The sequence below is a fragment of the Monomorium pharaonis genome, chromosome 1 (genome assembly GCF_013373865.1).
Source record: "Monomorium pharaonis isolate MP-MQ-018 chromosome 1, ASM1337386v2, whole genome shotgun sequence".
NCBI classification, from domain to species: domain Eukaryota; kingdom Metazoa; phylum Arthropoda; class Insecta; order Hymenoptera; family Formicidae; genus Monomorium; species Monomorium pharaonis.
In genome coordinates this window covers 35,794,138-35,820,661 of record NC_050467.1, presented here as the reverse complement: position 1 = coordinate 35,820,661, position 26,524 = coordinate 35,794,138, and the positions used below count along the sequence as shown (strand labels likewise).

General features: G+C 33.7%; 1 protein-coding gene and 3 long non-coding RNA genes across 7 annotated transcripts in view; 3 read left to right on the top strand and 1 right to left on the bottom strand.

Annotated features, from left to right (window-relative positions):
- Positions 1 to 18,542, bottom strand: part of LOC105839126 (Fanconi anemia group D2 protein homolog) — an 83,108-nt gene extending 64,566 nt beyond the window's left edge. Inside the window, exons 1-4 of one of the 2 annotated variants that reach the window (XM_036282476.1) lie at positions 18,420 to 18,541; positions 17,923 to 18,326; positions 15,257 to 15,583; positions 10,087 to 10,360 (exon numbers count right to left, since the gene is read on the bottom strand). In XM_036282476.1, coding sequence (XP_036138369.1) covers positions 10,087 to 10,360; positions 15,257 to 15,583; positions 17,923 to 18,295 — 974 coding nt within the window. In that variant the 5' untranslated portion in view covers positions 18,296 to 18,326; positions 18,420 to 18,541. Of the gene's footprint in view, positions 1 to 10,086; positions 10,361 to 15,256; positions 15,584 to 17,922 lie in introns of both variants that reach the window. The other variant, XM_036282444.1, reaches the window with a different exon arrangement.
- LOC114254060 overlaps positions 1 to 22,042 on the top strand; it is an 83,314-nt gene extending 61,272 nt beyond the window's left edge. Inside the window, exons 1-8 of one of the 3 annotated variants that reach the window (XR_004962132.1) lie at positions 19,605 to 19,870; positions 20,053 to 20,203; positions 20,314 to 20,523; positions 21,052 to 21,165; positions 21,256 to 21,361; positions 21,524 to 21,649; positions 21,738 to 21,812; positions 21,909 to 22,042. This is a non-coding gene — a long non-coding RNA (uncharacterized LOC114254060). Of the gene's footprint in view, positions 1 to 19,604; positions 19,871 to 20,052; positions 20,204 to 20,313; positions 20,678 to 21,051; positions 21,166 to 21,255; positions 21,362 to 21,523; positions 21,650 to 21,737; positions 21,813 to 21,908 lie in introns of those variants that run through there. The other 2 variants (XR_004962129.1, XR_004962131.1) reach the window with 2 other exon arrangements.
- Positions 5,208 to 15,210, top strand: LOC118644341. Its single transcript, XR_004962156.1, has 2 exons — positions 5,208 to 6,174; positions 10,959 to 15,210. It is a non-coding gene; the product is annotated as an uncharacterized LOC118644341 (long non-coding RNA).
- Positions 22,043 to 25,141: 3,099 nt separating the features above from the next.
- Positions 25,142 to 26,211, top strand: LOC118644337. Its single transcript, XR_004962139.1, has 3 exons — positions 25,142 to 25,297; positions 25,405 to 25,614; positions 25,846 to 26,211. It is a non-coding gene; the product is annotated as an uncharacterized LOC118644337 (long non-coding RNA).
- The last annotated feature ends 313 nt before the right edge of the window (positions 26,212 to 26,524 follow it).

The following is a 26,524-nucleotide window of genomic DNA, read 5'->3' as shown; positions in this document are numbered from 1 at the left end:
AACGATGCGTCGCAGTTGACTCAGAAATCAGACAACACTATAACATCCTAAATGAGAGATCCATTTGATATTAAAAAAAATTATCATAAAGATAATGTTTTTAAAAATAACGGTTTGTCTACAATTACTGTGCACAAAAAAATTCACAAAATCTAAATTTATCACTGAACAAAAACAGGATAATAAATGTACTATTAAATTTTTCTTAGAATATATAAACTATATAATTAACCATCTAATTAATCATTTAAACGCTTCGAAGTATTAGTGCTAAATAGATCGCAATTTCCATCAAATTATTAAAGTTATGGACAAAAATAAATTTAACAATGAAATTAATAAGTAAATAAATTAATGCTATTTATTTTTAATGTTTTGCAAAATTTAATTGCTTTTATAAAAAATAATATAATTGCGTTAGTTTATAACATATATAAGTATATGTAGACAATAACAAGTACCCATATCGATGAGTCAAATTGGCATGCAGATAGAGTACAAGGTTCGTCATCCTAAGGTCCCAGGTTCAAACCTACTAGCGGCAAGTAAGAATAAAATAAAATAATAGAATTTAAATTTAATTAATTAATAAAAATTTGTCCTAAATTTAGTATGTGCTGTTGATAAAAATAATTAAAAAAAATTTTTTTATTTTATTTTATTTTTCTCTAGTTGCAGTTCAAAGATATCCGATTTAAGAAATTTTTTAGATATCAGTTTCATGATATCTTTCTGTTCTCAAAAAACGGCGCATTGGTTAACATTCTGACATATCATTATGTTATCTTTTAAAAGTCTTTTTATGTTATCATTTTCAGAAACAGGATATGCGTATCATGTGTCAAACAAAACGCATGTAACTGTTGTGTGACGGTTAGATAACACATCCCAGTGAACACATTTTATAGCGGCAATATAACATGGAAGTTACAAGTAATTTAACATTGTTATTCTTGTGATATGTAGGTGCTATATGACATGGAAATAACCTGTTACGTAATATTTGTTATACGCAAGTGATATAGCTGTTATACATTGTTTTGGCGTTACAGTTATTCAACAAAAATTGTATAATCGTAACATAACACGTTCGTATCAATGTTATTACGGAACAATGCGTCGTAGTTGACTTAGAAATCAGACAACATTATAACATCCTGAATGATAGATCTATTTGATAATAAAAAAAATTATTATAAAGATAATGTTTTCAAAAATAACGGTTTGTCTACAATTACTGCGCACAAAAAATGCACAAAATCGAAATTCATCATGTGCTGAACAAACACAGAATAATAAATGTATACTATTCAATTTTTTTTTTAGAATTACGATCTATATAGTTAACCATCTAATTAATCATTTGAACGTTTCAAAGATTAGTGCTAAATAGATCGCAATTTCCATCAAATTAATTATTAAGGTTATGGAAAAAGATAAATTTAACAATGAAATTAATAAGTAAATAAATTAATGCTATTTATTTTTAATGTTTTGCAAAATTTAATTGCTTTTATAAAAAATAATATAGTTGCTCATCAGTTTATAACATATAGGTATATGTAGACAATAACAAGTACCCATATCGATGAGTCAAATTGGCGTAGCAGGTAGAGTACAAGGTTCATCATCCTAAGGTCCCGGGTTCAAACCTAGCAGCGGCAAGTAAGAATAAAATAAAAAATTACACAATTTAAATTTAATTAATTAATAAAAATTTATTCTAAATGTAATATGTGCTGTTGATAAAAATAATTTTTAAAAAATGAAATTTTTATTTTATTTTATTTTTCTTTGTAACTGTTGTGTAACGGTTAGATAACATGTAATTATAACATGTTATATTGCTGAGTCGGAAATTGTAACTTACATGTAAGTAAGGTGTAATTTCAGAGTAACGTAACCTGTTATATTCGGTTACATTGCTGTTACACTGCTGCTATATTACTGTGTTCAGTGGGTATATTTTGAGTCATATAACAGGTCGTATCACCATTTTTTGAACAAAACTATGATTTTTTTACATAATAAAATTTCCCTGATTATTCTGCATAGGAAAGTATTAAGGTAAAATTGTTGACAAATCAATAGTTTGCAAGATATTTTACATTTATTTTGGCATATTTTAATAAAGTATAAAATATCTTATAAACTACAAATTATACAGAAGTTTCTCCTATCTTAGAATTATTCTTACACAAGTCCTAATCACAGAAGCTTTGTCAAAAAGTGCGTTACAACAATGTGTTAAGAAACTTAACAGATCCCTTTTCAGACTTATAGGACTCAGACTTGTGACTTTTTCTCACACGAGAATTTCATTACAAAATTTTCGTAACGTAATTTCGTATTCTTTTATACGTTTAAAAATACTTTTCCAGAATTAAAGTATATGTATTACTATAAGTTTATAAACTCTAATTCATATCAAAAACAAAAAAAAAAATCTAAATTTATAACAAAATAAATAATCTCGTTTTACAGATTAAGGGGGCATGTAGGTTTGTAGCCAAAAAAGAAGGCATTTTGTTTGGCAAACTGTTTACACGCGTTATGTTGTGTGACCCCAAGATGAGTCAGGGATCGTCAAAAAGTGGCCTGACCCAAACAAGTCTGCGAGCGTTTACACTGTTGTGAACTATCGGATTGGGTCGAATATAGTGTATAGGTCGCGGACTAAACGTACGGTGTAAACGTGTTCAATGGCATAGTTTACACTGTACATTTTTCATAAATTTTTTTCAGAGAGAAGCAAAGTATAAAGCAAGAAGCAAACTATAAAAATAAGACTTTTTGCATAATAAAGTACCTTTTGTAGTTCTTATACAAATTTATTACAACAATCTTGTTAAAAAATTCTCCCCTTCCTCCATTGTCGTGAAATCAGCCACCTATAATTCCGCGATGACAATGGCCTAGTTTACACCGCGCGACCTGACCTATACCCTAACCTATACCCCGACCTAAAGTAGGCTACTAATAAACTGTTTACACGCGTTATGTTGTGTGGCCCCGAGATGGGTCAGAGTTTGTCAAAAAGTGGCCTGACCCAAACAAGTCTGCGAGCGTTTACACAGTTGTTAACTATCGGATAAACGTGTTCAATGGCATAGTTTACACTGTACATTTAGTCCGCAACTTATACACTATATTCGACCCAAACACGATAGGTTACAACGATGTAAACACTCGCGAACTTGTTTGGGTCAGGCCACTTTTTCACGATCCCTGACCCATCTTAGCCCATACAACGTAACGCGTGTAAACGATGGTATACTATAAAGCGGTGTAAGTGTACCAGCAAATGCTAATAGATAGATCTGCTTTATAGCGTACACACATATAAACTACTTACCTACCTACATTAGTCCAAACTTATGTATAGGTCTACACGGTGTAAACAATTTGTTACTAACCTACCTTAGGCCGCGATATAGGTCAGGGCATAGGTCAGATCGCGCGGTGGTTAGGCCAATGATTTCTCCGTCTCTGTTCAACCAAAATACAAAAACCAAACGGCATCTTAAAGAGTAAAGAGTGACCGCAAAAATCGCCCGTTTCGTAGACATCGAGTTTTGATACGATTTTGGTGGTAAATGATTGTATATCATCAAACATTCATCCCCTAAAAATTTCGAATTGAGCACACCTTTCATTGCTGAGATATAAAGGGTTAAAGTTGAATGATATTATTCACGAATAAAGGTTACGCCATTTTACATGTTCAACATAATTCTGACTTAAACATCGATTTGAGGTCATAAATTAGTTTTCTAACAGATAAACAAATCTTATCTGAAACATTTTTTTATATGAGAAATAACTTCGAGGTTTTTTATGTTGAACGGATAAAATGGCATACTCTTCATTGGTGTATAATGACCAATTTAATCCCTCATATCTCAGTAATAAAAGATATGGTCAATCTGAAATTTTCAGAAAATTGATATTCCATGATGTATAATTATTTACCGCCAAAATCGACTCAAACTTCGATGTCCACAAAACGGGCAATTTTAGACCTGTTTTTGCGGTCACTCTTTCCTTGTCATTATATATAAGATTTTTTTAATTCGAGTTTTAAACAAAATGGCGGACCTTTAAAGTTAGAGTGCCGATTTTTGGCAAAAAATTTTATTGTCTAAAAAAAAATAGAAAGAATTTGAATTTAAATAATCAGATATAACAACAAGGAAATTTATTCTTCTTCGAGATTTGGTTTTTGTATTTCGGTTAAATTTATAGGAACAGAGAAATCACCCAGTGAACACAGTAATATAGCAGCAGTGTAACAGCAATGTAACCGAATATAACAGGTTACGTTACTCTGAAATTACACGTAACTTACATGTAAGTTACAATTTCCGACTCAGCAATATAACATGTTATAATTACATGTTATCTAACCGTTAGACAACAGTTACAAAGAAAAATAAAATAAAATTAAAATTTCATTTTTTTGAAATTATTTTTATCAACAGCACATACTACATTTAGGATAAATTTTTATTAATTAATTAAATTTAAATTATGTTATTTTTTATTTTATTCTTACTTGCCGCTGCTAGGTTTGAACCCCGGACCTTAAGATTACGAACCTTGTACTCTACCTGCTACGCCAATTTGACTCATCGATATGGGTACTTGTTATTGTCTACATGTACCTATATGTAAACTGACGCGACTATATTATTTTTTATAAAAGCAATTAAATTTTGCAAAACATATTAAAAATAAATAGCATTAATTTATTTACTTATTAATTTCATTGTTAAATTTATCTTTTTCCATAACCTTAATAATTTGATGGAAATTGCGATCTATTTAGCACTAATCTTTGAAGCGTTCAAATGATTAATTAGATGGTTAACTATATAGATCATAATTCTAAGAAAAATTGAATAATATTATACATTTATTATTCTGTTTTTGTTCAGCACATGATGAATTTAGATTTTGTATATTTTTTATTTGCAGTAATTGTAGACAAACCGTTATTTTTGAAAACATTATCTTTATAATTTTTTTATTATTAAGTAGATCTGTCATTCAGGATATGTTATGTCTGATTTTTGAGTCAACTACGACGCGTCGTTCCGTAATAACATTGATACAAACGTGTTGTTACAATTATACAATTTTTGTTGAGTAACTGTAACGCCAAAACGATTTATAACAGCTAGATCACTTGCGTATAACAAATATTACGTAACAGGTTATTTCCATGTCATATAGCACCTACATATCACAAGAATAACAATGTTAAATTACATGTAACTTCCATGTTATATTGCCGCTATAAAATGTGTTCACTGGGCATTGTCACCACAGAATTATGCATGACTGACTACACGACAATAAAGGAGGGAGAAAATTTTTCAACAAAATCATTGTAATGAAATTCGTTGAAGTCAAACTAACACCAGTGTAATTAGTATTGAATTTTTCGGAGGTGATTACAAAGAGTTAATTATAAATATTTATATATTTTAACAAGTATAAATCTCAACATGCAAAAAAGTTTTTCATCAATTATATTTTTATATCAAGAGGCACGGTAGTACCTCGCGCCAAGTGTACGCGCTCAAGGCACTGCCGTGCCTCTATTTACGCGAGACGCCGTTTGCGAAATTCCGTAATTATCGGATCTCAATAACGACTGAATTGATTGATTTCTAAATTTCTAAGCTTAATGGATTGCTTGCATCCGATTTACATAACAAAAGTGTTTTTATTTTTCCGTGACTTACGAGTAAAGATATCGCAATTTAAAATTTCGCATCAAGAGTAAAATTTTTAAGAAACGTCGTCGCCCGGGACAGATGTTGGGGATTTGTACTTTTGCTTTTTGCGCGATAGATGGTTACAAATGTGACAAGGGCACGAGAATTGACAAAAAGTGCATGTTCGTGTCCGCGGAAGAACAGAACGAGAAATTACGTGTCTTGATTGGCGGTCGAGTCCGCCTGTCAAAGTAATGAGGTTTGTTTTTTATTCCTGCACTGCTGCACTAATGCAATAAGTTAGAATAAGAAAAAATATATTTGTCTTATTCTAACTTATTGCACCAGTGCAGCAGTGCAAGAATAAAAAACAGACCTATGGTTAATCCGCAGCGAGTTTCACGGCGGTGATGTGACAGTTCGAGGTTAGTGACGTGCTGACGTGCGCGAGGTTAGTTGTAATTTTAGTTTTATGCATAATTTGCATTACATTGTGGATTACATCGTGGAGGAAAATACAGCTGCCTAATTTGAAGATTAGTATAACACTGCGTTGTATAATCAGATAAGTTACACAAAATTTTTTTTTGTATAGAATAAGTATTTTGAGATAAGAGTAATACTTTGTGTTGTTTTATTTTTAATAATATTTAAAAAAAGAGAAGAAACACTTTATTGGAAATTAAAGTAAAAGAAGATTAAAAAAAGAGTGGACGATAAGGAGAGAGATATAACTTCAAAGCTCAGAATTTAAAAAATGCCGGAAAAAATATATGAACCTTAAAAGTAAGCCCATGTATGCTGCTGCCGATAAGTTCACTCTCTCTGATGTCCATCCCTTTTTAAAATCAACAAACCATTATATAGAAAATTGGCAGTGCAATTCATATTGAAAAGAATTATCTGAAGGTGTGCTTTCTAGTTTTTCAAGTCACTATCTTATGGTAGGCCAGGTGAGAGAATAGTTACAAATGTTATAATTTTATTTTAAAAACTACTGTGTGTGGCTCTTAAATTAAGATATTGTACAATCTTTTTTTTTTAGATTATTGAAATAGGTAAAAAGTGTAAAATCTTATCTGAAACAATTACAACAAAATTATAGATTGTAAAGTCACCCGGCTGGACTGCAGATGACATGATCACAAGGTATAATTACAGAGATATGTTTATATGAATGCCAAGGATTATCTGTACCTCTTATTAATCTATTTAGTAACTGTTATGGATTCTATGCGAGTCGGATATGGATAAGGCACAGAAATATATCGATAAGGTTCTTAGTTAAATCAAAAACAAAAAAGTATTGCAATACTTTGTTGTTCCCAAAACAATTTATTCTAATAAAATTTTTTTCATAAATTTACAAAGATCACATTCAAAATTTTTATTTATATTTTTGATTCTCCAACTTATTTTATTGTAAATTGTAAATTAATAAGGCATACATGAGACAAAAGACTACAAAATGACTATGAGTCAACTTCTCAAATATGGAATAACATGTTGTATTTTACTTTTCATTCTTTTTGCATTAATATAGCATTATAACTAATTATATTTATTGCTATTTTACAGTTAAATTGTAATTGTACATTTATAATTATATTACTTTACAGTCATTAATAATAAATCTATTCTGCTTGTGTTTTAATTAATGCACTTGGAACACATATAATCATGTGTTGGCTTGTAATGGGAAACAAAAGCGTGGCTCTTATGGAAATTTCTCAAGCTTGCCAATTTTGCAGGTAACTTAAAGGCCATAGATTATATTTACAATTTCTGTAAGAGTCACGCTTTTGTTTCTCATTACAACAAGCCAGTATATGATTATAGGTTCCAGCAGTATTAAGTAAAACATGGGCAAAATAGGTTTATTATCAATAACTGTAAAAGTTATAATTATATAATAAATAAATATAATAAAAAATTTTGTATGTGATTTTTGTAAATGTATGAAGAGAATTGTATTATATATTGTTTTGAGAACAACAAAGTATTTAAATACTTACTCTTTAGTTTTTCGATTTGACTAAGAGCTGTATTGGTAAAATTATGTGCCTTATCTGTACATCCGGCTTGCGTAGAATGCATGAGTTACTAAATACACACAGAAAAATTCTACAGCCAAAACAAGTAATTACTTATTTTATTTTATTTCGTTTAAGTAATAGTTTTCTTCAATTAAGAATATTTTCTTAACATTAATTTTCAGGTATGCTTTGTCACAAGTATTAAAAAATTGCAACATTTTTTACTTAAAATAAGAATTTATTCTTGTTTCAAGAATATTATAAAACTTGATTGAAGAAGAATTACGTAGGACTCTGGATAGTAATATTTGTTTGAAGTGAATATTCTTGTTTAAAGTATTACACTTACTAAAATTTTGAATATGCTTTAAGTAAATGTGATACTTGTAACGAGTTTACCACAGATTGGCAGATGTAGAAAGAAACCAATTACTTAGAACAACTAATATTTACTTGGAAGTAGTAATTATTTTTCTGTGTGTAGATTAAAACGTACAGATGGATCCGTATAAATATATTACCCATACTGCAACCTATAACCACGTCATTGGCAAGCCAGCCAAGTGGCATTATAGTGTACTTTGTTGTAATTGTTTTAGACAAGATTTCATGCTTTTTACTTATTTCAATACATTGCAAAAGAATAAACTGTTCACTTTATTCTATCATTTTTTAAAAATTATGTTATATTAAATACCTTCAAATAGACATATTCTGTCAGCCATATTGTTAATTCGAAGCTTCGAGGTTAATTATATTATATAATATTCAGGAAAAAAATTACTTACATAAAAAAAGAGAGAAAGAGAGAGAAATAAAATACATACGCATGCATATATATGTACATATATGTTCATATGCATATATGCACATACGTATATGTATAGGCATTACTACACAATGTTATTCCCCCTTCTCCCCCCTCCCTTCCCTCTCTCTCTCTCTTCGTACTCGTTCACTCATTTTTCTTTTTCTACTCTTCTACTTTGAGTTCAAATAAAGTGTTTTTTTTCTTCTTTCTTTTAATATAATAACTAAAAATAAACCATAACACAAAGTATTAACAGATTAACTTATCTCAGAATATTTATTTCCATAAAAAAATGAAAATGTGTAATATACCGATTGTATAACGCATAGTGTTATACTAATCTTCAAATTAGCTACAGCTGTATTTTCCTTCACGATGTAATCCACAATGTAATAGGCATATTTTGAAAATAAATTAAAATAAAATCAGAAAAGAAACCAAAACCAATATAACTTTGTTTTGTTATTTTAATTCAATCACTCTCAATCTTTAATTTTAATTTGATATGATATGGACTTCAAATTTGTCTTAAGAATCTTCATATATATTATAAAAAGAAATGAAATACCTGTCACTACAAAATGAGTGAAATTACGACAAAATTACCTTTTTATAAAAAAAGTATAAAAAAGCGCCAAGTATACGCGCGCAAGAAACGTTCTCAAAAACCTATTCTTGTACAAAACAATTTTAATTTGGCACTATAAATATATGAAATTTTAATAAAATTTTTCAAAAAAAAAAAAAAATATATATATATATATATTTTTTTTTTCTACAAAAGTAATGATATGAAGAAAATGCGCCGACTATGAAAATGGATGTTCATACGAACTAGAACGTCTACTTTTACAAATACTTATTTGTACAAATATTACAAATAAATATTTTACTACAGAAACTTGGCGCCGCTAAACCGAATAATTTACTAGCTTTCTTTCTTCTTCTTTTATGCGTGCATCTGAATGTGCGCGTGTGTATGTTTGTATATAACTTCGTTTATAAGAAACCAATTTTTAATATCTCAATCTCTTATGCGTACGTTCTCTCTCTCTTTCACGTGTGTGTATAATGTTATATGTATATAACGCCATTGTAATTTTAAATCATTATTATTTTATATAGCATTATTATATAAGTTAAATTGTAAAAAAGCGATCTTTTATTAAAGCAAATTATTCGGTTTAGCAGCATCAAGTTTTTGTAGTAAAATATTTATTTGTAATATTTGTACAAATAAGTATTTGTAAAAGTAGATGTTCTATTTCGTATGAACATCCATTTTCATAGTTGGCACATTTTTTTCATATCATTACTTTTGTAGAGAAATTATATTTTTTGTTCTTTTTGGGAAAAGATAATTTTATTAAAATTTCATATATTTGTAGTGCCAAATTAAAATTATTTTGTACAAGAATAGATTTTTGAGGTTTTATTATTCGTGGGCAGAGAGCATAATATAGGAAGAGATACTTGCATTCAGATTTAACAAAATTGTGCAGATTTCAATACTTACGCTAAAAGAAGAGATTCATTAAGTTTAGATATAAAGATATTATATATGTCTGCTTGAATCTCTGAGACTTCTAATAGAATTCTTGCAAGAGTTACTTTGCTCAGAACACCAAAGCCGTTATTGTCAGTAGATGTTTCCATATCATTCAACATTTTTTCAAAATTCTTTTCATTTCTGATGTATTCTTCTATCGAATCAATTACATCCTTTTTTTGATATTGCTTTGAGCTCAAAATTTTCTTCATCTTTCGTTTAGCGATGGATGGAGGAACCCCTTTATTTAAAAAATTTCAAAATATAATTTTATAATTTCTCAAATTAAAGAATAAAAGAAAAAGACAAATATGCCAAAATACATAATGTCATAAATTAAATAATGATGATCAATTTAAAAGTATTGATGCTAACAAGGAAACCTCGCAAACTCGAAAATTCTGATTTCAATAAAACTTAACATAAATATAGGAGGGGGAGGGAGCGTAAATACATGAATTTATAAATTTTTTGTTTGTGCTAAAAAAAGGTTTAAAAGGTTGAAACCCTTCAAAAGTACAGATATTTTTATCTTTTCTCGAAATATCTCGTAAACTAAACAACATATAAAAAATGTTTTATACAAGTTTTACAGCATAAATACATTTATTTAACTATGCTATTTATTTAAAACAATTTTTTTCAAAAAATAAATAGTATATTTAAATAGAAGTATTATTATAAGATTTATAAGAGTATAAGATTTCAGGTTAAATATTCAATTCAATTGATATAGAATTGGCAATTTTATATTCAGCTTGTAATTGATCTAAAATTGCTTCATTTTGTGGATATACTTAGACTAATAATTTACCAATAATCTTAATAGCGTTTATCAGTTTTGCAGAAATTTTGGAAATATTTTGCTATCTGGGGAGAAACAAGAGATAGCAGAAAGGAAGACAAAGATACTTTAGAACAAAGAATCAAGAAGTTTGTATGAGAAAAAAACAGAAAGGCAGATTGGATTAAAAATTTGGATAAAGAGATGACAGAAAACAATCTGGAAGAAATTAAAGGAGACAATATTGGAAGCTACAGTAAAGAAAAAAGTTGATTAAAAAAAAAAAAAGAAATAAGTCACAAAAAATGGTGGGATAAAACTGTACAAAAAATTAAAGGAAAGTATACAAGACACCCTAAAAAAATGAAGAAAAGGAAAAAATACAAGACAGCAGTACATGAATGATAACAGCAAATTAAGGTCATTCCTGAAGCAAAAACTGGAAAAATGTAAAGAGGAGGAGAGCTAGAGCTTAAAAGCTGAAAACTTCTATGGAAGTCTGAAAGTATATAAATAAAAGAAGAGGAAGTAAAACAAAGTACTTTATGGAATTACGAAAGAACAGAGAATAAGGAGAATAGAAATACAAGAGATAGTGAGTCAAAGAAAAAGAGAAAGAAAAGGAGAAAGAAGATGTAGAGATTATAAAAGTAGATATCGGCAGAGGGATTGATATTGAAAAATAAGCACCAGGAATAAACGGCATACCGTTAGAAGCATAACGTTCTAGTGGCACGGCAGTGAGAAAAGGTCTTATAGAACTAATAAGGAAGATTTGGAAGAGAGGCAGCATATCGGAAAACTGAAAAACAAATGTAATGAATTATTATTGCACAAAAAAGGGACCAAGAAAAGACAGAATTATAGATATATCTATGTTCTGTTCAGCATACAAGATCTACATAGAGATAGTAAGAAGGAAACTGGAAGAAGAAACAGAAAAGTTGAGAGTGCTAGAAAGTCAAGGTTTTAGAAGAGGAAGGAAAACGATGAAGAATATCGTGTTGTGAGTGTGTAACACTCACACTGAAAATAGTGCGAGCGATAAGGGTGTCGAGTGACAACTCGCGCGAGGACATCGATCTTCACACTGGACGTCGCACCGGGCAATGTACTCGGTCACCACCCGATTGCCATCCGAAATCTCTTGATTTCTAGTGGAATGCACATAGCCAGCAATTGCTGGCTAAGCCGGTGCACAGGCCAAAGGCCTGTAACAGCAAGAGAAACCCTCTAGCAACAGGCCGAAAAGCGGCGTATATAAACGCCGCGAAAAAAGAACGAGCGGGCTCATTATCAAGCGATGCAGCAACAAATCTATGTCGCCCGTCGTAACGCATAATCATACTTAAATCATTTACGACATTTGTCTATTCGGGTTCACTAACTGAAGATTGTAACCACGTTGAAACAAATATATCTTTTTATATCTACTCTCGACGTTATCTTTTGGTCACCTGATCCGAGGAGTCACCGACAGCGATCCCGTACAGTGTCCCGAGACCAAGGGACACGACAATCGTTATCCTGAATCATATAGTACAAAGAAAAAAACTTAAAAATAAAAAAAAAGTTTTCGCTCTCTTTGTGGATTTGAAAGCAGCCTTTAATAACATAAAAAAAAAAGTTATGGAGCATATTAAAAGAAATGGGTAGAGATAGAGAAGCAAATAATCGGAAGACTAAAAAGGACATACGCAAATACGAGGGTAACAGTGAAGACTGAAAGACTAACAGAGGTATTCTGCACAAATAAGGGAGTTAGACAGTGAGCGGTGCGCATCTCTTCGTGTGCAAATGAATGGTGTGCAATAAGCGGTGCGCATCTTTTCATGTCCAAATAAGTAGTGCGCAAATAAACGGTGCGCTTCTTTTCATGTGCAAACGAACGGTGAGCAAATAAACTGTGGGAAAATAAGCGATATCCAAATGCATCATGGCTATTTGAATAGTGTCCAAATACACGGCTCCCAGTTAGACAGAGATGTGTGATAAGTCCACTTTTTTCAGTCTAACGGATTTGGATAGTTACATGCAAAAAAAGAAGGTATAAAATTAGGTAATAAAAGGATATAGTTTTCCACTAGCTCATGTGGACAATATGATTTTACTGGTCAAAAAATAGAGTAGGTTTAACATAATGGATACACTTAGAAAAGTTTTAAAGATGAAAGATTTAGAGTTAAATACAGATAAAACAAAGTTAATGGTGTTTCACAAAAACAAGAAAGAAATGCTAGGTAAATAGAAATGAGAAAATAAGGAATAAGAAGTATAAATATTCAAATATTTAAGTTTCACATTTAATAGGAAAGGGAACTATGTAGAAATCAATAAATCATACACAGAAATTAGATAAAAAAAACTGGCAGCTAATAAATTTTGGGATTAGGAAAAAGAATTTGCAGAAATAACTTCAGTAGATATTATTTAATTATTTAGTTAATTATCTATTTAATTATCTAAATAAAAGCGTAATGTCTATAAAGTAGAAATATGAGGATGCAAAGAGAAGAGGGAATTAGAAAAAATAATGTTAGATTATGCAAGGTGGATTTTTAATTGATTTTTACATATTTAATGCAACATGATACTTGATGTCAAGAGAATTAGGGTTAAAAAAATTAAGAATAAAATAGGGAACTAAAATGAAAAAGTTCCAAGAAAAAAAATCAAGTTATGAACGACAATAGGCGGGTAAAGTTATGTTGGAACGAAAAAACAATGGAGAGCTAGAATGACCAATATCGAAAAAAAAAGAGACTCATTATAATAGAAATGGGTGGAGCTCGAGAGCAATAGAGATAATAGAAAGTAATAAGACTAAAAAATTTTTTAACAAACTGGAGTATAGGGGTAGGGACATACAAAAACAGGAAAAGGAAAGTAAACTAAGAAATGCAAGATGTAACACAAGATACAAAGAAAAATAGAGTAGGTTTAAAATCTAGATATTTAAGTAGAAAAAATGTAGCAATTAGAAGAAATAGTGTAGAGTTGAAGACGTTAGATTAAAGGGCAGAGATATAGAAGAGAATAATAAATATTGGTTAGAGGAAGAGAGAAAGTTATGTGTATTTTGTAAGAAAGGAAAAAATAAGCTAGAACATTTTATAGAGGATTGCAAGATAGCGAAAACATGATTCAAGGTATTAAGTAAAAATAGAGTAAAAAGACTAGAAAGACTAAAAACCGAGTTAGACAAAACAAAAGATAAAGTTTTAAGAAAATTTTGGAGGGAAAAAATTACAAAGAAGAAAGGAAGTTTAGAATAAAATTTAAAAATAAAAGGATTAAAGACTGTGACTAGAGAATTAAGAATTAAGAACTAGGAGATAAATCCAAAAATAGGTGCAATAAGATGTAAATAAATATAAAGCACAAATAAAATAAAATAGTTTATTATAATTATAGTATAGATAGCAATGCAATAAGATTTAGATGTGTGATATTAGATAAAGATTGACATTAAGATAGATAGAATGGATAAATGGAAGGATGTGTGGATAAGTTAAATATTGTAAACAAAGTCCCTTTCTTGGTTATATAGCTAAAATAAAGTATTATTATAATTAAAGTTTATCAATTTTAATAGCTATATTTCACACGTTTAGCCACATATATAAAAAAAAACCCTTTTTGCAATAACACGATTAAAATTATATACATTATATACATGATAGTGATAAACTTTTATAAATCTAAATGGTGTATAGATAGTAAGAATTTCATAAAAATATTGTAAATATTTCACACAATGTTTATTACTTATCAAAACAATAACCTTCATATTTGACATCTTTTTGGAAATTTACACTACTAGTTTCACAACTGTGGCTCTGCTAATTTATATAAATTCTCATAGTAAAAAAGATCAAAATTTGTGTATTAGAATTTTTGTTTCTAAATTCTCAGAGCAACAATCATGCCGTTTTCCTTAGAAACTATAAAAAATTTCTGTTAATTTTAGTAGTAAAAATTTTCACTTTTTATATTTCTACCATAAGAAAGAAGTTACTATAATCAATATCAGAAGTCTTTAAGAAAAAATAATAGTGAGACTTTCTATGTATAATTTTCTATAAGAAATTTGATAAAAACATATATAAATTTCAGCAAAATATATTTTTATTACAGAAAAAAATACTAGTGTCAGACTAAAAACTAACGTAACAATAATAACTTGAAACTATTATAATATATTCTAACAATCATTGTTTAATACTGCTAACGTTCAATGTTTTTTGTTATATAATCTTACATTCGCTATATGTATAATCTTATTTTAAAAATAAAGATATTCAAAACAAGAACATCCTTTTTTGTGTAAAAAAAAAAAAAAAAAAAACTTACCAAGTGTATGTATACCATCAGCTGACAATTTAATACAACATTTCTGTAGAAAACTAGAAAAAACAGATGATACATGGATATTCTGTCTCTCTGGGAGACATTCCTTTGTATTAATTACATAGTCCTCTGATTCCTTATTATAAATTTTATGTCTCTCTACAGATGATTGAAATTCTTTAGCTTTATCTTGCTGCTTTCTTTGAGAAACTTGAGGTTTAGTAATCGGTTTAAGAGACTTGGATGATTCATGACACACTTTACTAGGAGAACCACAACTGATATCAGATGGATTAGTGGCATTTGAATGAAGTCTTGATTGAATATTATCTAGTTAAAAAGTTAAAAAATTATTAAAATTTAACCTTAGCGTTTTAATTTCTAAACAGAAAAAGAACTATAGCACTTGTGTAACCCTTCACATACACACTTATTTTTCAACCTTTGCATACACATTGGGTGGTTGTAACTTATGACAATTTTCAAACACTGTATCTTTTAAAATATTTATGCTAAATTTTTGAAAAAAATTCATGGATTAACTTTAATGTATATAGAAAGTATTTACATACTTTTGGTATTAAAATTTAAGAACTTTTATATTTAAAAAAATTATTGTATTTTGAGATTAAAAAAAAATTCGTTTTTCTAGTTTTTGAGTTTTTTCAATTTATTACAGTACTTACAAGGTATAGAATGCTGAATTTTTATTTATGAGGTGGTAACCACCCAGTGTGTATTCTAACGGATTAATATAATTTATATAATTAATATTAATAGTAGCAATGTCCAATAAAATTTGGCATTTTTTGTAACACAAATGCAAATAGTTTTTAGATGGATTCTTATTTGCTAAACACAAATCCGTTATCAAAATTTGATTATCACATCACAATTTTGAGAAAAATGGCATCAAAGAAGCTAAAAATGACAATTTCCAGAGTTTTTATAAAGTTATAATATTGGTATTAAATTCATTCTCAAAATGTTATTAATATTACTCAAAGTACCAACTTTTAACTTTAAAATGCACTTGGTTTGGATTTGGTATAATTTTTTGTTTTTAAAATATAATTTAATTTAAATTTCTTTTTTCCATACATGTAAAATACATGCAAAAGACATCTTATTCCATCTTAATGCTGCATTATGTAGAAAGTAAGCGCTTTCATACTATATATAATATAATAGGATTATAAAGACAACCTCACTTGGCATTACCCAAAGTATCAACAACATAGAGGTGACAGTCTGATCTCATGTGTATGTGTAATTATGTGTATTCTACATGCATGTTTTATATTTGTGTTGCACAAAACACTAGATATCTTGACAATGAAAAATCATATCAAAACAAAAAAAAAAAAAAACATTCTAAAGCTAAAAGTTAATATTTTCAAAGGGTATTAAAAAATTTAAAACAATAATTTAGTGTTGATGTTATAATGTTATAAAAACTCTTGGAATCATTTTTTATTTCTTTGATGCTATTTTCTCAAAATTGTGATGTAATAGCCAAATTGTGATGACGGATGTTCAGCAGGCAAAAATTTGTCGGAAATGATTATCTGCATTTGTGTTACAAAAATAGTGTCAGACAGTGTAATATAATATAATATAATTATAGTTATAAAGATTCTATATTAATGTAAGTAAAATATAATGCTATATTATATTTATGTATTAAGTTTATTTTAATCCTTTGTGATCATACTTCGGATTTGTAACGTTGGTCACATGAAATGTGTCACACTCTACTGACATTTTGGGATCTTATTATAATTACTTTGCATTTTTTAACTTTTGACTGGTATTGATACATTATTAAAGGGTTTTAAAATATTACAATAATTAAAATAATTAAAATAACCAAATGTAATGGTCGAATTTAGTGTTAAATCTTGAGTTTTAAAGCATGTAATTTTATTTGAATCAAAAAATTTTCTTAGTAACTGTACTGCTGTACTGGTGCAATAAATTAGAATGAGAAAAAATATATTTGTATTATTCTAACTTACATTAGTACAACAGTGCAGTAATAAAGAACAGGCCTAAAAATTGCTTGGGATCCTGTACCATGTGACACAGAGGATTAATATCATTTTTTACATCTTAAATATATTATAGCATAGAAAATTTATTGAGATAAATTATTCATTCTACTCAGAATATTATATCTAGATTAGCATGGAAATTAAAATATTAACCCTTATTAATTATCTTAGTTAATTCCAAAAATTAATTTTAACTTTAACTACTAATTTTTAAACAATACTTTAATTACTTATTTCTAAATTTTTTTAAATTAAAAATTTATTTATGTAAAATAAAAGTCCACAAAAAATATACTTTCTTACCATTTTACACTAATTTACAAATAGGATATTAAATTTTATAATGCAAATTACATTTTGTCTTAAATCTATTTAATTAATACAACTTTTAATAGTTTTTAATATGTGAAACTTTCAAAATAACTTAATTTTAAAAGCTATTAATTTTAATTTAAAGCAATTTTATAATTGCGTAAACGTAATTGTAAACAAAAGATTGTAAAAAATCAACTACAGTCGATTCTTCGATCACTAAAAAAATAATTATTTGACTGGTCAGCTTTTTACATTTTATGCTTAAAACTACGTTTAGTTGAAAAATATATATTAACTCACCCGGCTCTTCCAAGGATTTATTTGTCATCAATATATTGCTTCTTAACAAAATCTTCTGTTGGCTCTTTAAATTAGATGCATTTGATACTTGGCTATTATGTTGCTTTGACATCGAAGTCCTCTTCAACACTTTCGAAGCAACCTCATCCGTTTCCAATATATAATTTTCAGTCTCATAAAAATTTCGTTTCCTACTCTTACTGAGGGAATCGTCCTTTCCCTTGGAATGAATGTTTATAGGTTTCAATGTTGACGACCTAATATCCATAAATCTCTCTTCGTGAAACGAAGTGTTTTCCTGTGTCGATTGATTAATCTGTTCCATATCTTTATGTAAGCTGTTGTTTCTTAACATCAATCTCCGTTTATCCATTATAAATTTAAAAGTGTCTATGCCTTCTTCCCTGAAGAGATCGCAATATTTTTAAAATTAAAAATAAATTAATTAAAATTATACTTCACAATTGATTAAAATCAGCAATTGAAAATAAAAATACTTTATGTTTCACTTTCACAGTATATCAAAGAAACGAAAGAACAAGTTCGCACATGTCCTTCAAACGCTTCAAACAGACTTGCAGAAAACAAATCACATCATCGATGATGTGATCAACCACTTGATTCTTAAATTCCTAGACTGCGTTCCAAAATTCACTATCAGTTCTGCGTTCCAAAATATCACCTGAGGTTTAGGCTGGCTGCACAGGGTGCTTTCCATTTAGTAACACAAGTCGACACAAGCATCGTTCTATCTTTTTTTATGTTCAATGAGTAACAAAGATAGAACGACACTTGTGTCGACTTGTGTCATTAAATGAAAAGCACCCACACTAGTGCGATTTACGTCGCGCGCAACAGAATCGCGCTGGTGTGCCGGAGTCATAAATGTGCAGCCAGCCATATTTTCAAGACGCATGCTTTTGGTTTGTTCTTTTTCGTTGCACTGCTGCACTGGTGCAATAAATTATGGTATATCCACACAAATTTGCACAAGCGCATAAGCATATACATAAAAAAATTGATTGGTCTACAAGCACTTACATAAGAAAATAGACCAATCAAATTTCTTATGCATATGCTTATGCGTTTATGCAAGTTTGTGTGGATATACCATTACTGCAATGAATGCTTAAGGTCCCTACACAGACTTTTGCATAACGCATAGTGCATGACGCATAAGAGAACCAATCAATTAGAGTCGTCTATTTCTCTCTCTAGGATAGAAATAAAGACCTCTGATTGGTTAATTTTCTTATGCATTATGCATTTTGTATTATGCAGAAGTCTGTGCGACGGCTCTTAGAGTTTTTGTTGGCCCGCTAATTAGAAAAATTGTGGTCGATTGGAACATGGTCAACTTAGAACATATAGATATGGAAGGGGCTGCCTATACTCTAGTTTACACCGAGCACTTGGTACGCGTATCAAATAGTAAATAACTAGTGAATGTGTTTAATCATTGGCTGATTAAGACCCGGTTCCACAACTCACGGTTAACTGCTAACGGGAGATTAATCGACTACCTATCTTTCTCTGTATTATTATCTAAGGAGAGACAGAAAATCTATTAACCTCCCGTTAGCAGTTAACCGTGAGTTGTGGAACCGGGCCTAAATTCATTACTTGATACGCGTACCAAATGCTTGGTGTAAACTAGAGCTATGTTTTTCTATGGGCCAAAAGTGTGTCCAAATAGTGTGCGAGATAGAAAGCTATATGGAATAATTGTCCTTTGTGCGCATGCGTCGAAATCGTCACTGACATGCGTCTCACGCAACAGCTTGTAACGTTCGGGTCTAGGGATATTTCTTCTCAATGTGTGCGTCGCGACGCCTCGGTCGCCTGACCGACGCGGGAGCCCTCCTTTCAAATTTCGGGCAGCCCGCTTACACGGACTCTACCCGGGTATGGCGAGAGCTTGTGCCGATGGAAAACCTTGTGGGATTTGGTTAGTGTGACCTTGATGTAGTTAAGATTAAGTACAAGAAATCTGGGTGTATATATATATATGTATATATTTATTAATAAAACAACGTATAGTATTTATTACAAGTATCGCTTAATTTTCGGGCGGAAATATAATGATTTGTGCTACTGTATCGCTATTGTATTCTGCTGTTGGATCTAAAGGTTCTAGCTCTGGGGGATCGTCGTCGGAATCGCTGAGCGTAATTATCTCAGGCGCGTTGGACGTTAACTGGTTATAATTTTCCAGAGGGACGGTGTCCTCTTGGAACAAGTGTAAGATATTTCCCAGGAGAACCGAGGGAGGTGCAGATAGGTATGTAGGATCGGAATGTTTCAAATAAAAATCACTAAGAACCGGATTGACTTCCGTTACACTATACTTTTATATATTTCTGAAAAGAGTTACAAGACTATGTTACACAGACTCCCGGCGAAGCTGTTCGTGCTGTCAGCTCCGCGTTCCGGAGGAGAGTCCCGGAGCCGGTGTCGCTCGGACCGTTGGGAGCTGCTCCGAAATTCCCTCTCCACTTGGCATGCGCGTGAATACGTAATGTCCGGCGGGAGCGTAAGCGGTTTCCGGGAGGAACTGTCGCTCCGCCTGTCATGCGCCAGTAACGCCATCTGTTCGCACGCGTAAGTATTAACTACCGCAACGGGAGGAAAGTGCAGCCGGTGCGGCACCTGCACCCTAAATCTCACAGTTCGGCCAGCCTGACGGTGCTTCGTCCCGAAGTACAGTTCTCTACAAGTTAGATTTTGCCGGGATTATTAAACACAAGTATCACAGGTTCGTTATCACAGTCGTTCTTCTTATACTTAACGATTCGCGAGATTGACGCTGGCGGGTTGCCACGGCTTTAGTTTATCGCACGATAGTATAGTATTTAATGGTCTCGGATTATGATTAAATCCGGGAATATCTGTCACGACATAACGATTCGCGCCCAAAACCTTGGCAATCCGGTAAGGTCCCTTATATCGTGGTTTAAGTTTTGCGCTTTCGCCTGATTTGACGCGTGTATCCCTAATCAATATCAAATCGTTAATCTTATAACGGGTGGGCAGCTTACTTCGACGATCTTTGTAAATTTTATTATAAGTTTTAATTAGATTTGTAGCTTTTTCAGCGTTATCTCTACTCTCTTTTCTTTCTTTTTGCAGGTCGTTGTCCACTTGCTGCAACGCCTTGGTAAATTGCGCCAAGTGAGAATCAGAGAGATTACGCCGGTCGTATGCCAACATGAGTTGAGACGGAGTGGTCTTAATGACAGAGTGGTATGAGTTATTTATAACGTATTGTATAAATCCAAGTTTATCTTTCCATTGCTGTGGAAATTCTAATATTCTTATAAATGAATCTTTTAGAAAGCGGTTCTGTTTTTCGACCAGTCCATTCGCCCATGGGGAAGCTACAGCTACCTTTCTGTGTTTAAATCCGGCAAGTTTTGCATACTGCTCGAACTCGTGCAAGGTAAATGCTGTACCACGGTCTGAAATTATCTCAGTCGGCCTTCCAAAGAGATCCACAAGTTTTTGGAGGTTCGCTATCACCTCTTTGGTGCCTGTGGACTTCGTTGGAAAAAGTCACATAAACCGAGTGGCAAAATCCACGATAACCAACACATGTTTGTAGCCCTCTGACGTTTCCGGCAGCGGGCCGAAGTGGTCAACGTGCAGGGTGTTCAATGGGATGCTCGTAGCAGCGGACCACTGAACTTCATTTTCCCTACTATGCGAGGAGGAATTTGACATCAGACAGGTAAGGCAATTTTCAATATAATTAGTGACCCTTTTATGCATTGCTGGGAACCAATAACTGGCTTTAATGCCTTGTAATGTTTTCTCAGCACCACAATGGCCCATCTCCTCGTGATGTGCTCTGATGATATTGATGATCATGGATTCTGGGACTATAAATTTTGGTGAGTTATCAATTTGTCTATATACTAATCCGTCTATCAATTGATACTTATCGCTGTCTGCTAATGCTAACTGATCACTGATCTCTTTAATTTTAGGATCTGATAGTTGCCGATATTGAAGTTCGCATTCGAGAGGCATGGCATCTACATATGCCACCGCACGACTCAACGCATCCACGTGTCGCATTTTGTCGCCAGGGCGATGCGCTATGCCGAAGTCGTAATTCTGCAAGGCAAGTATCCATCTCGCTATGCGCGGATTAATACTAGCTTTATTAATAGCGTAGACTACCGCGTTACAATCGGTGATCACTTTAAATCGGAGACCGTACAAATAAACGTGAAAACGCTCGATCGCTCGGACGATTGCCAACGTTTCTAACTCGAAACTGTGATATTTTCTTTCAGCATCGTTTGTGACCTGAGAGAAATATGCCACCGGCGCCCAAGATTTATCTGGCTGTTTTTGGAGAAGTATCGCTCCAATACCTTGACAGCACGCGTCGGTGTGCAATTCGGTTTCCGCCGCGGGATTATAGATTCGCAAAACCGGCGAGGTAATCAATTCGTTTTTTAGCGTATCGAAAGCGTCTTTACAATATTCGTCAAAATTGAATTCTGTTGATTTCCTTGTTAGCGCGTACAGCGGTTTAGCCTTGAGCGAATAATTTTTTATAAATTTTCTAAAATAATTAGTTAAACCTAGAAACCGTTGTGTCTCTAGAACGTTAGACGGTGGCTTAAATTTCTTTATTGCCTCTATATGACGAGGAGTAAGTGATTTGGTTTTCTTCTATTTGATACCCGAGGAACTCGACTTTATTTTTAAGAAAAAGACATTTCTGATAGTTTAACTCGAAACCATATTTTTTCAGAAGAATAAGGACCTCTTCCAAGATAGAGAGATTCTCGGCGACGGTTTCGGTGGGGATTAAGATGTCGTCTATATAGATCAAGAGCTTATCCTGCCGCACGAGAGGACTTAGAATTTGCAAGAGCCTTTTTTGAAACTCGGCTGGAGCTTCGCTATAACCGAAAGGTAATCTTTTATATTCATATTGACCGTCGGGGGTCGCAAACGCAAAATATTTCGTACAGTCTTCGTGCACGCGTAACTGATGAAAACTATCTTTTAAATCTAAGAGTGTGAACACTCGACTTCCGCTCAATCGGGCGAGGCAATCCTCGATTAAGGGAAACGGATATCTTTGCTTTTCTATTCGACTATTCAAAGGGCGTAAATCTACGCATAATCTCAATTTCCCATTTTTTTTCTTTACTAGTACAACTCTAGCGCAATAAGGGGAGACACTCGGCTGAATGATTTCGCGCGACAAAAGATCGTCGATTATTTCTCTAATCTGCAAGTGTTCCGAGTGCGCGAAACGGCGCGGCGCGAACGCGTAAATAGAGTCATCTCTTATATTGACTTTGACTGAGTGTCCGTCGTCAACTCGTTCTAACGGTCGTTCGTTTATGGTAAGTATAATCTCTCTTAAACGTTGTTTTGCTTGACAACCGAAGTCTGTTTGCAAATTGTTTGTTATTTGCTCTAGGTTTAGGTCCGACTTCTCTTCAATACAAAGAGGAAGCATCGAGAACAAAGAGACGCGTTCGTCCTGCCCTTGGGGCAACGGTTTATACACTAAGACGAGTCGAAGCTTCTCGAAGAATTCTCGGCCTATGATCACGTCCCCCTCGAAGGTACTTTCATCGAGAATGTATAAATCAATATCTATATCTTGGCCTGGCAATTGCACTAAATTTATTTTAACACTAATTTTACCCTTAACAACTAACGCATGTCCGCTTAAATTTTTTAAACGACGCGGCGCGGGGACTATTTCTATTCCGCGAGACTTTAACATTTTTTTATAAACGTCGTAGCGTACAAAAGAAACGGGGCTTCCGGTATCGACGAGCGCTATCCAATTACCACGCTCACCGTTGAAGCTGGAGATCTACACGAACGGGCCGTCGATGAGGAGTCGTCGTCCTCGCTCTACCACGACTGCTACCGTCTCGTCCTCCGCTTCTGGATTGTCGACCATTTCCTCGTCGTCGCCCTTTTCCTTTGGCTGCTCCGTGACTGCTGCGGCGGAGCGCGCTGCCGGACGTTGAAAATTTGAAACGCCTCCGGTTTCCTTCTTCTTGATAAGTGGACAGTCAAATTTCATGTGTCCTTTCTCTTTACAATAGTAACACGAGACTTCGCCGCGGCACTCCTTAGGTGTGTGGCCTTTTTTTCCACAATTCCGACATACTCCGTCTGGTAGTTTTGGTTTCACTGCCGCACTAACCGTTTGTCTTTTTTGCAGATCTGCAAGGCCGTCCGCGATGGGCCTCATCTTTTCTAAGAAGTCTTCTACTGTGTTCGCATTAATCGCAAGAGCGGTAGCTCGTAATGGGCTATGATTAATGCCTCCAATCACCAGATTAATCACGTCACTCACCGGGAGATCTACCCGATTTGTGAGCTCCAACTTATCGAACACATACTGGTCAAACGTCTCTTTCGTAGGGTTCCATTTTCTCTCTTCGATCTGCTGCATGGCCCTGTAGAAAGGTACCTTACGCTTGAAAATCTTCGTTATTTCACTTTTCAAACCAGCCCAGGACTCAATTGCAATTCCGTTTTGCAGCTGATACCAGCGCTGAGCCGATTTGACCAGACGGCTCGACGCAGCGAGGAGAACCACGCCGTCCGTCGCTTCATGGACTTCCGCAATTTTGTCTACACGTGCTACCCACGCTTGAACGTTATCTTCGGGTCCGCCTCCAAACTCCGGGATTTGCGTCGCTATCCACGACACCTTGGCTCCTGCCGGACGTCCCTGTCCCGTGGGGGAACGGGGTGATGTCCCGACTGGCCGTGGCGACGATTCCACGAGGAGTTCGCGGGAAGGGGCGGAAACCTCCGACGATTCCTGTACCACAATTGCCGGTGGGCGTCCTTCCCTTGCCAGTATTTCTCGAAACTGCGCAAATTGCTGTTGCTGTTGTTGCAGGAAAAGCTGCTGCTGCCGGATCGTTTCTTGGTGATTCCGCGCCATTGCGGTGGTCATCGTCGACAGCACGTCCCGCAACATTTCCATCATCAAGTGGCGGTCCTCCGTTGGAGTAACCTGCCTGGTCCTCTGATCCATATCCTCCTGCGACGCCTCGCTTCCTTCGGAGGGCTCGGCGGGAACTCTCTCCAGGGCAGCGAGCGCCTCGATGATGGCGGTTCTTTCCGCCGCTACGGCAAGGCCGTATTTTAACGCCTTTCTTTTTAACTGTTCCGTTGACATTTTTTCTAACTTCGATCTATCCATTTTGTTCCAGACGCAGCACCCTGCTCCAGATTAACACTCTGTTCCGAACCGGCACACTTCTCAAGCACCCGAAAATTCAGCACGTGGTCGCCGCGAGGCCTGCTCCGGCGCCGTGATCCCACTTCTGAGATGTAAGATATTTCCCAGGAGAACCGAGGGAGGTGCAGATAGGTATGTAGGATCGGAATGTTTCAAATAAAAACTAAGAACCGGATTGACTTCCGTTACACTATACTTTTATATATTTCTGAAAAGAGTTACAAGACTATGTTACACAGACTCCCGGCGAAGCTGTTCGTGCTGTCAGCTCCGCGTTCCGAAGGAGAGTCCCGGAGCCGGTGTCGCTCGGACCGTTGGGAGCTGCTCCGAAATTCCCTCTCCACTTGGCATGCGCGTGAATACGTAATGTCCGGCGGGAGCGTAAGCGGTTTCCGGGAGGAACTGTCGCTCCGCCTGTCATGCGCCAGTAACGCCATCTGTTCGCACGCGTAAGTATTAACTACCGCAACGGGAGGAAAGTGCAGCCGGTGCGGCACCTGCACCCTAAATCTCACACAAGTCAATGGAAGAGATTGCTCTTCCTGGCGGAGCGTCTGTGACTGGAGGAGGAAGGGAGGTGTGCTCCAGCGGGTAGCCCACGAAATTCTCAATTTCCTCGAAAGCCCGCTCTAGGACTTTTTGTTGAGCTTTAAGGATCTTTTCTCTTTTCTTTTTTCCAGCGCGGTGGCGATTCTTCTTGATGGTCTACAAATAAACGCTTGGTTAAGCGAGTGAACGCTTAGTTAAGCATCTTTCTGCGTCAAGGGAAATTAGGGCCGTCGAGTATATTCGTGCTTGTGAATAATTAACTAACTTATATCGCTGGCAAGCGATAGAATGCTCGCTAGCGGAATCTACGGTTTTGTTCACTTATATCGCTGGCGAGCGATAGAATGCTCGCTAGCGGAATCTACGGTTTTGTTCACTTATATCGCTGGCAAGCGATAGAATGCTCGCTAGCGGAATCTATGGTTTCGTTGAGCACAAATATACCGGCTTTTATAATTTCACTGACGATGTTTAATCATTGAGCCTACTTACTTTAGGTGTTGTAGAATTCATCGCGGCACAAGGGAGGGGAGAGGGTTGTACCTAGAGGAGTTGATTTACAATTATTTGGAAGTGGATCGACAATTAATCCTTATAATCCTTATTATCGAAAGGATTCCTTATTATATGGCGCAGTTCAATTTAAGAAAATATCGGAAAATATTCTAGGGAGCGAAAGTAAACAATAATTAATCAGTACTCACAAGTTATAATATAGTTTGAAGCAATAGCTCGGTCCAGTAACAATTAGATGGTTGATGTAGGTTGGCGGTTGAAGGTGGTCGATCGCAGAGATATGTTGATGATGGC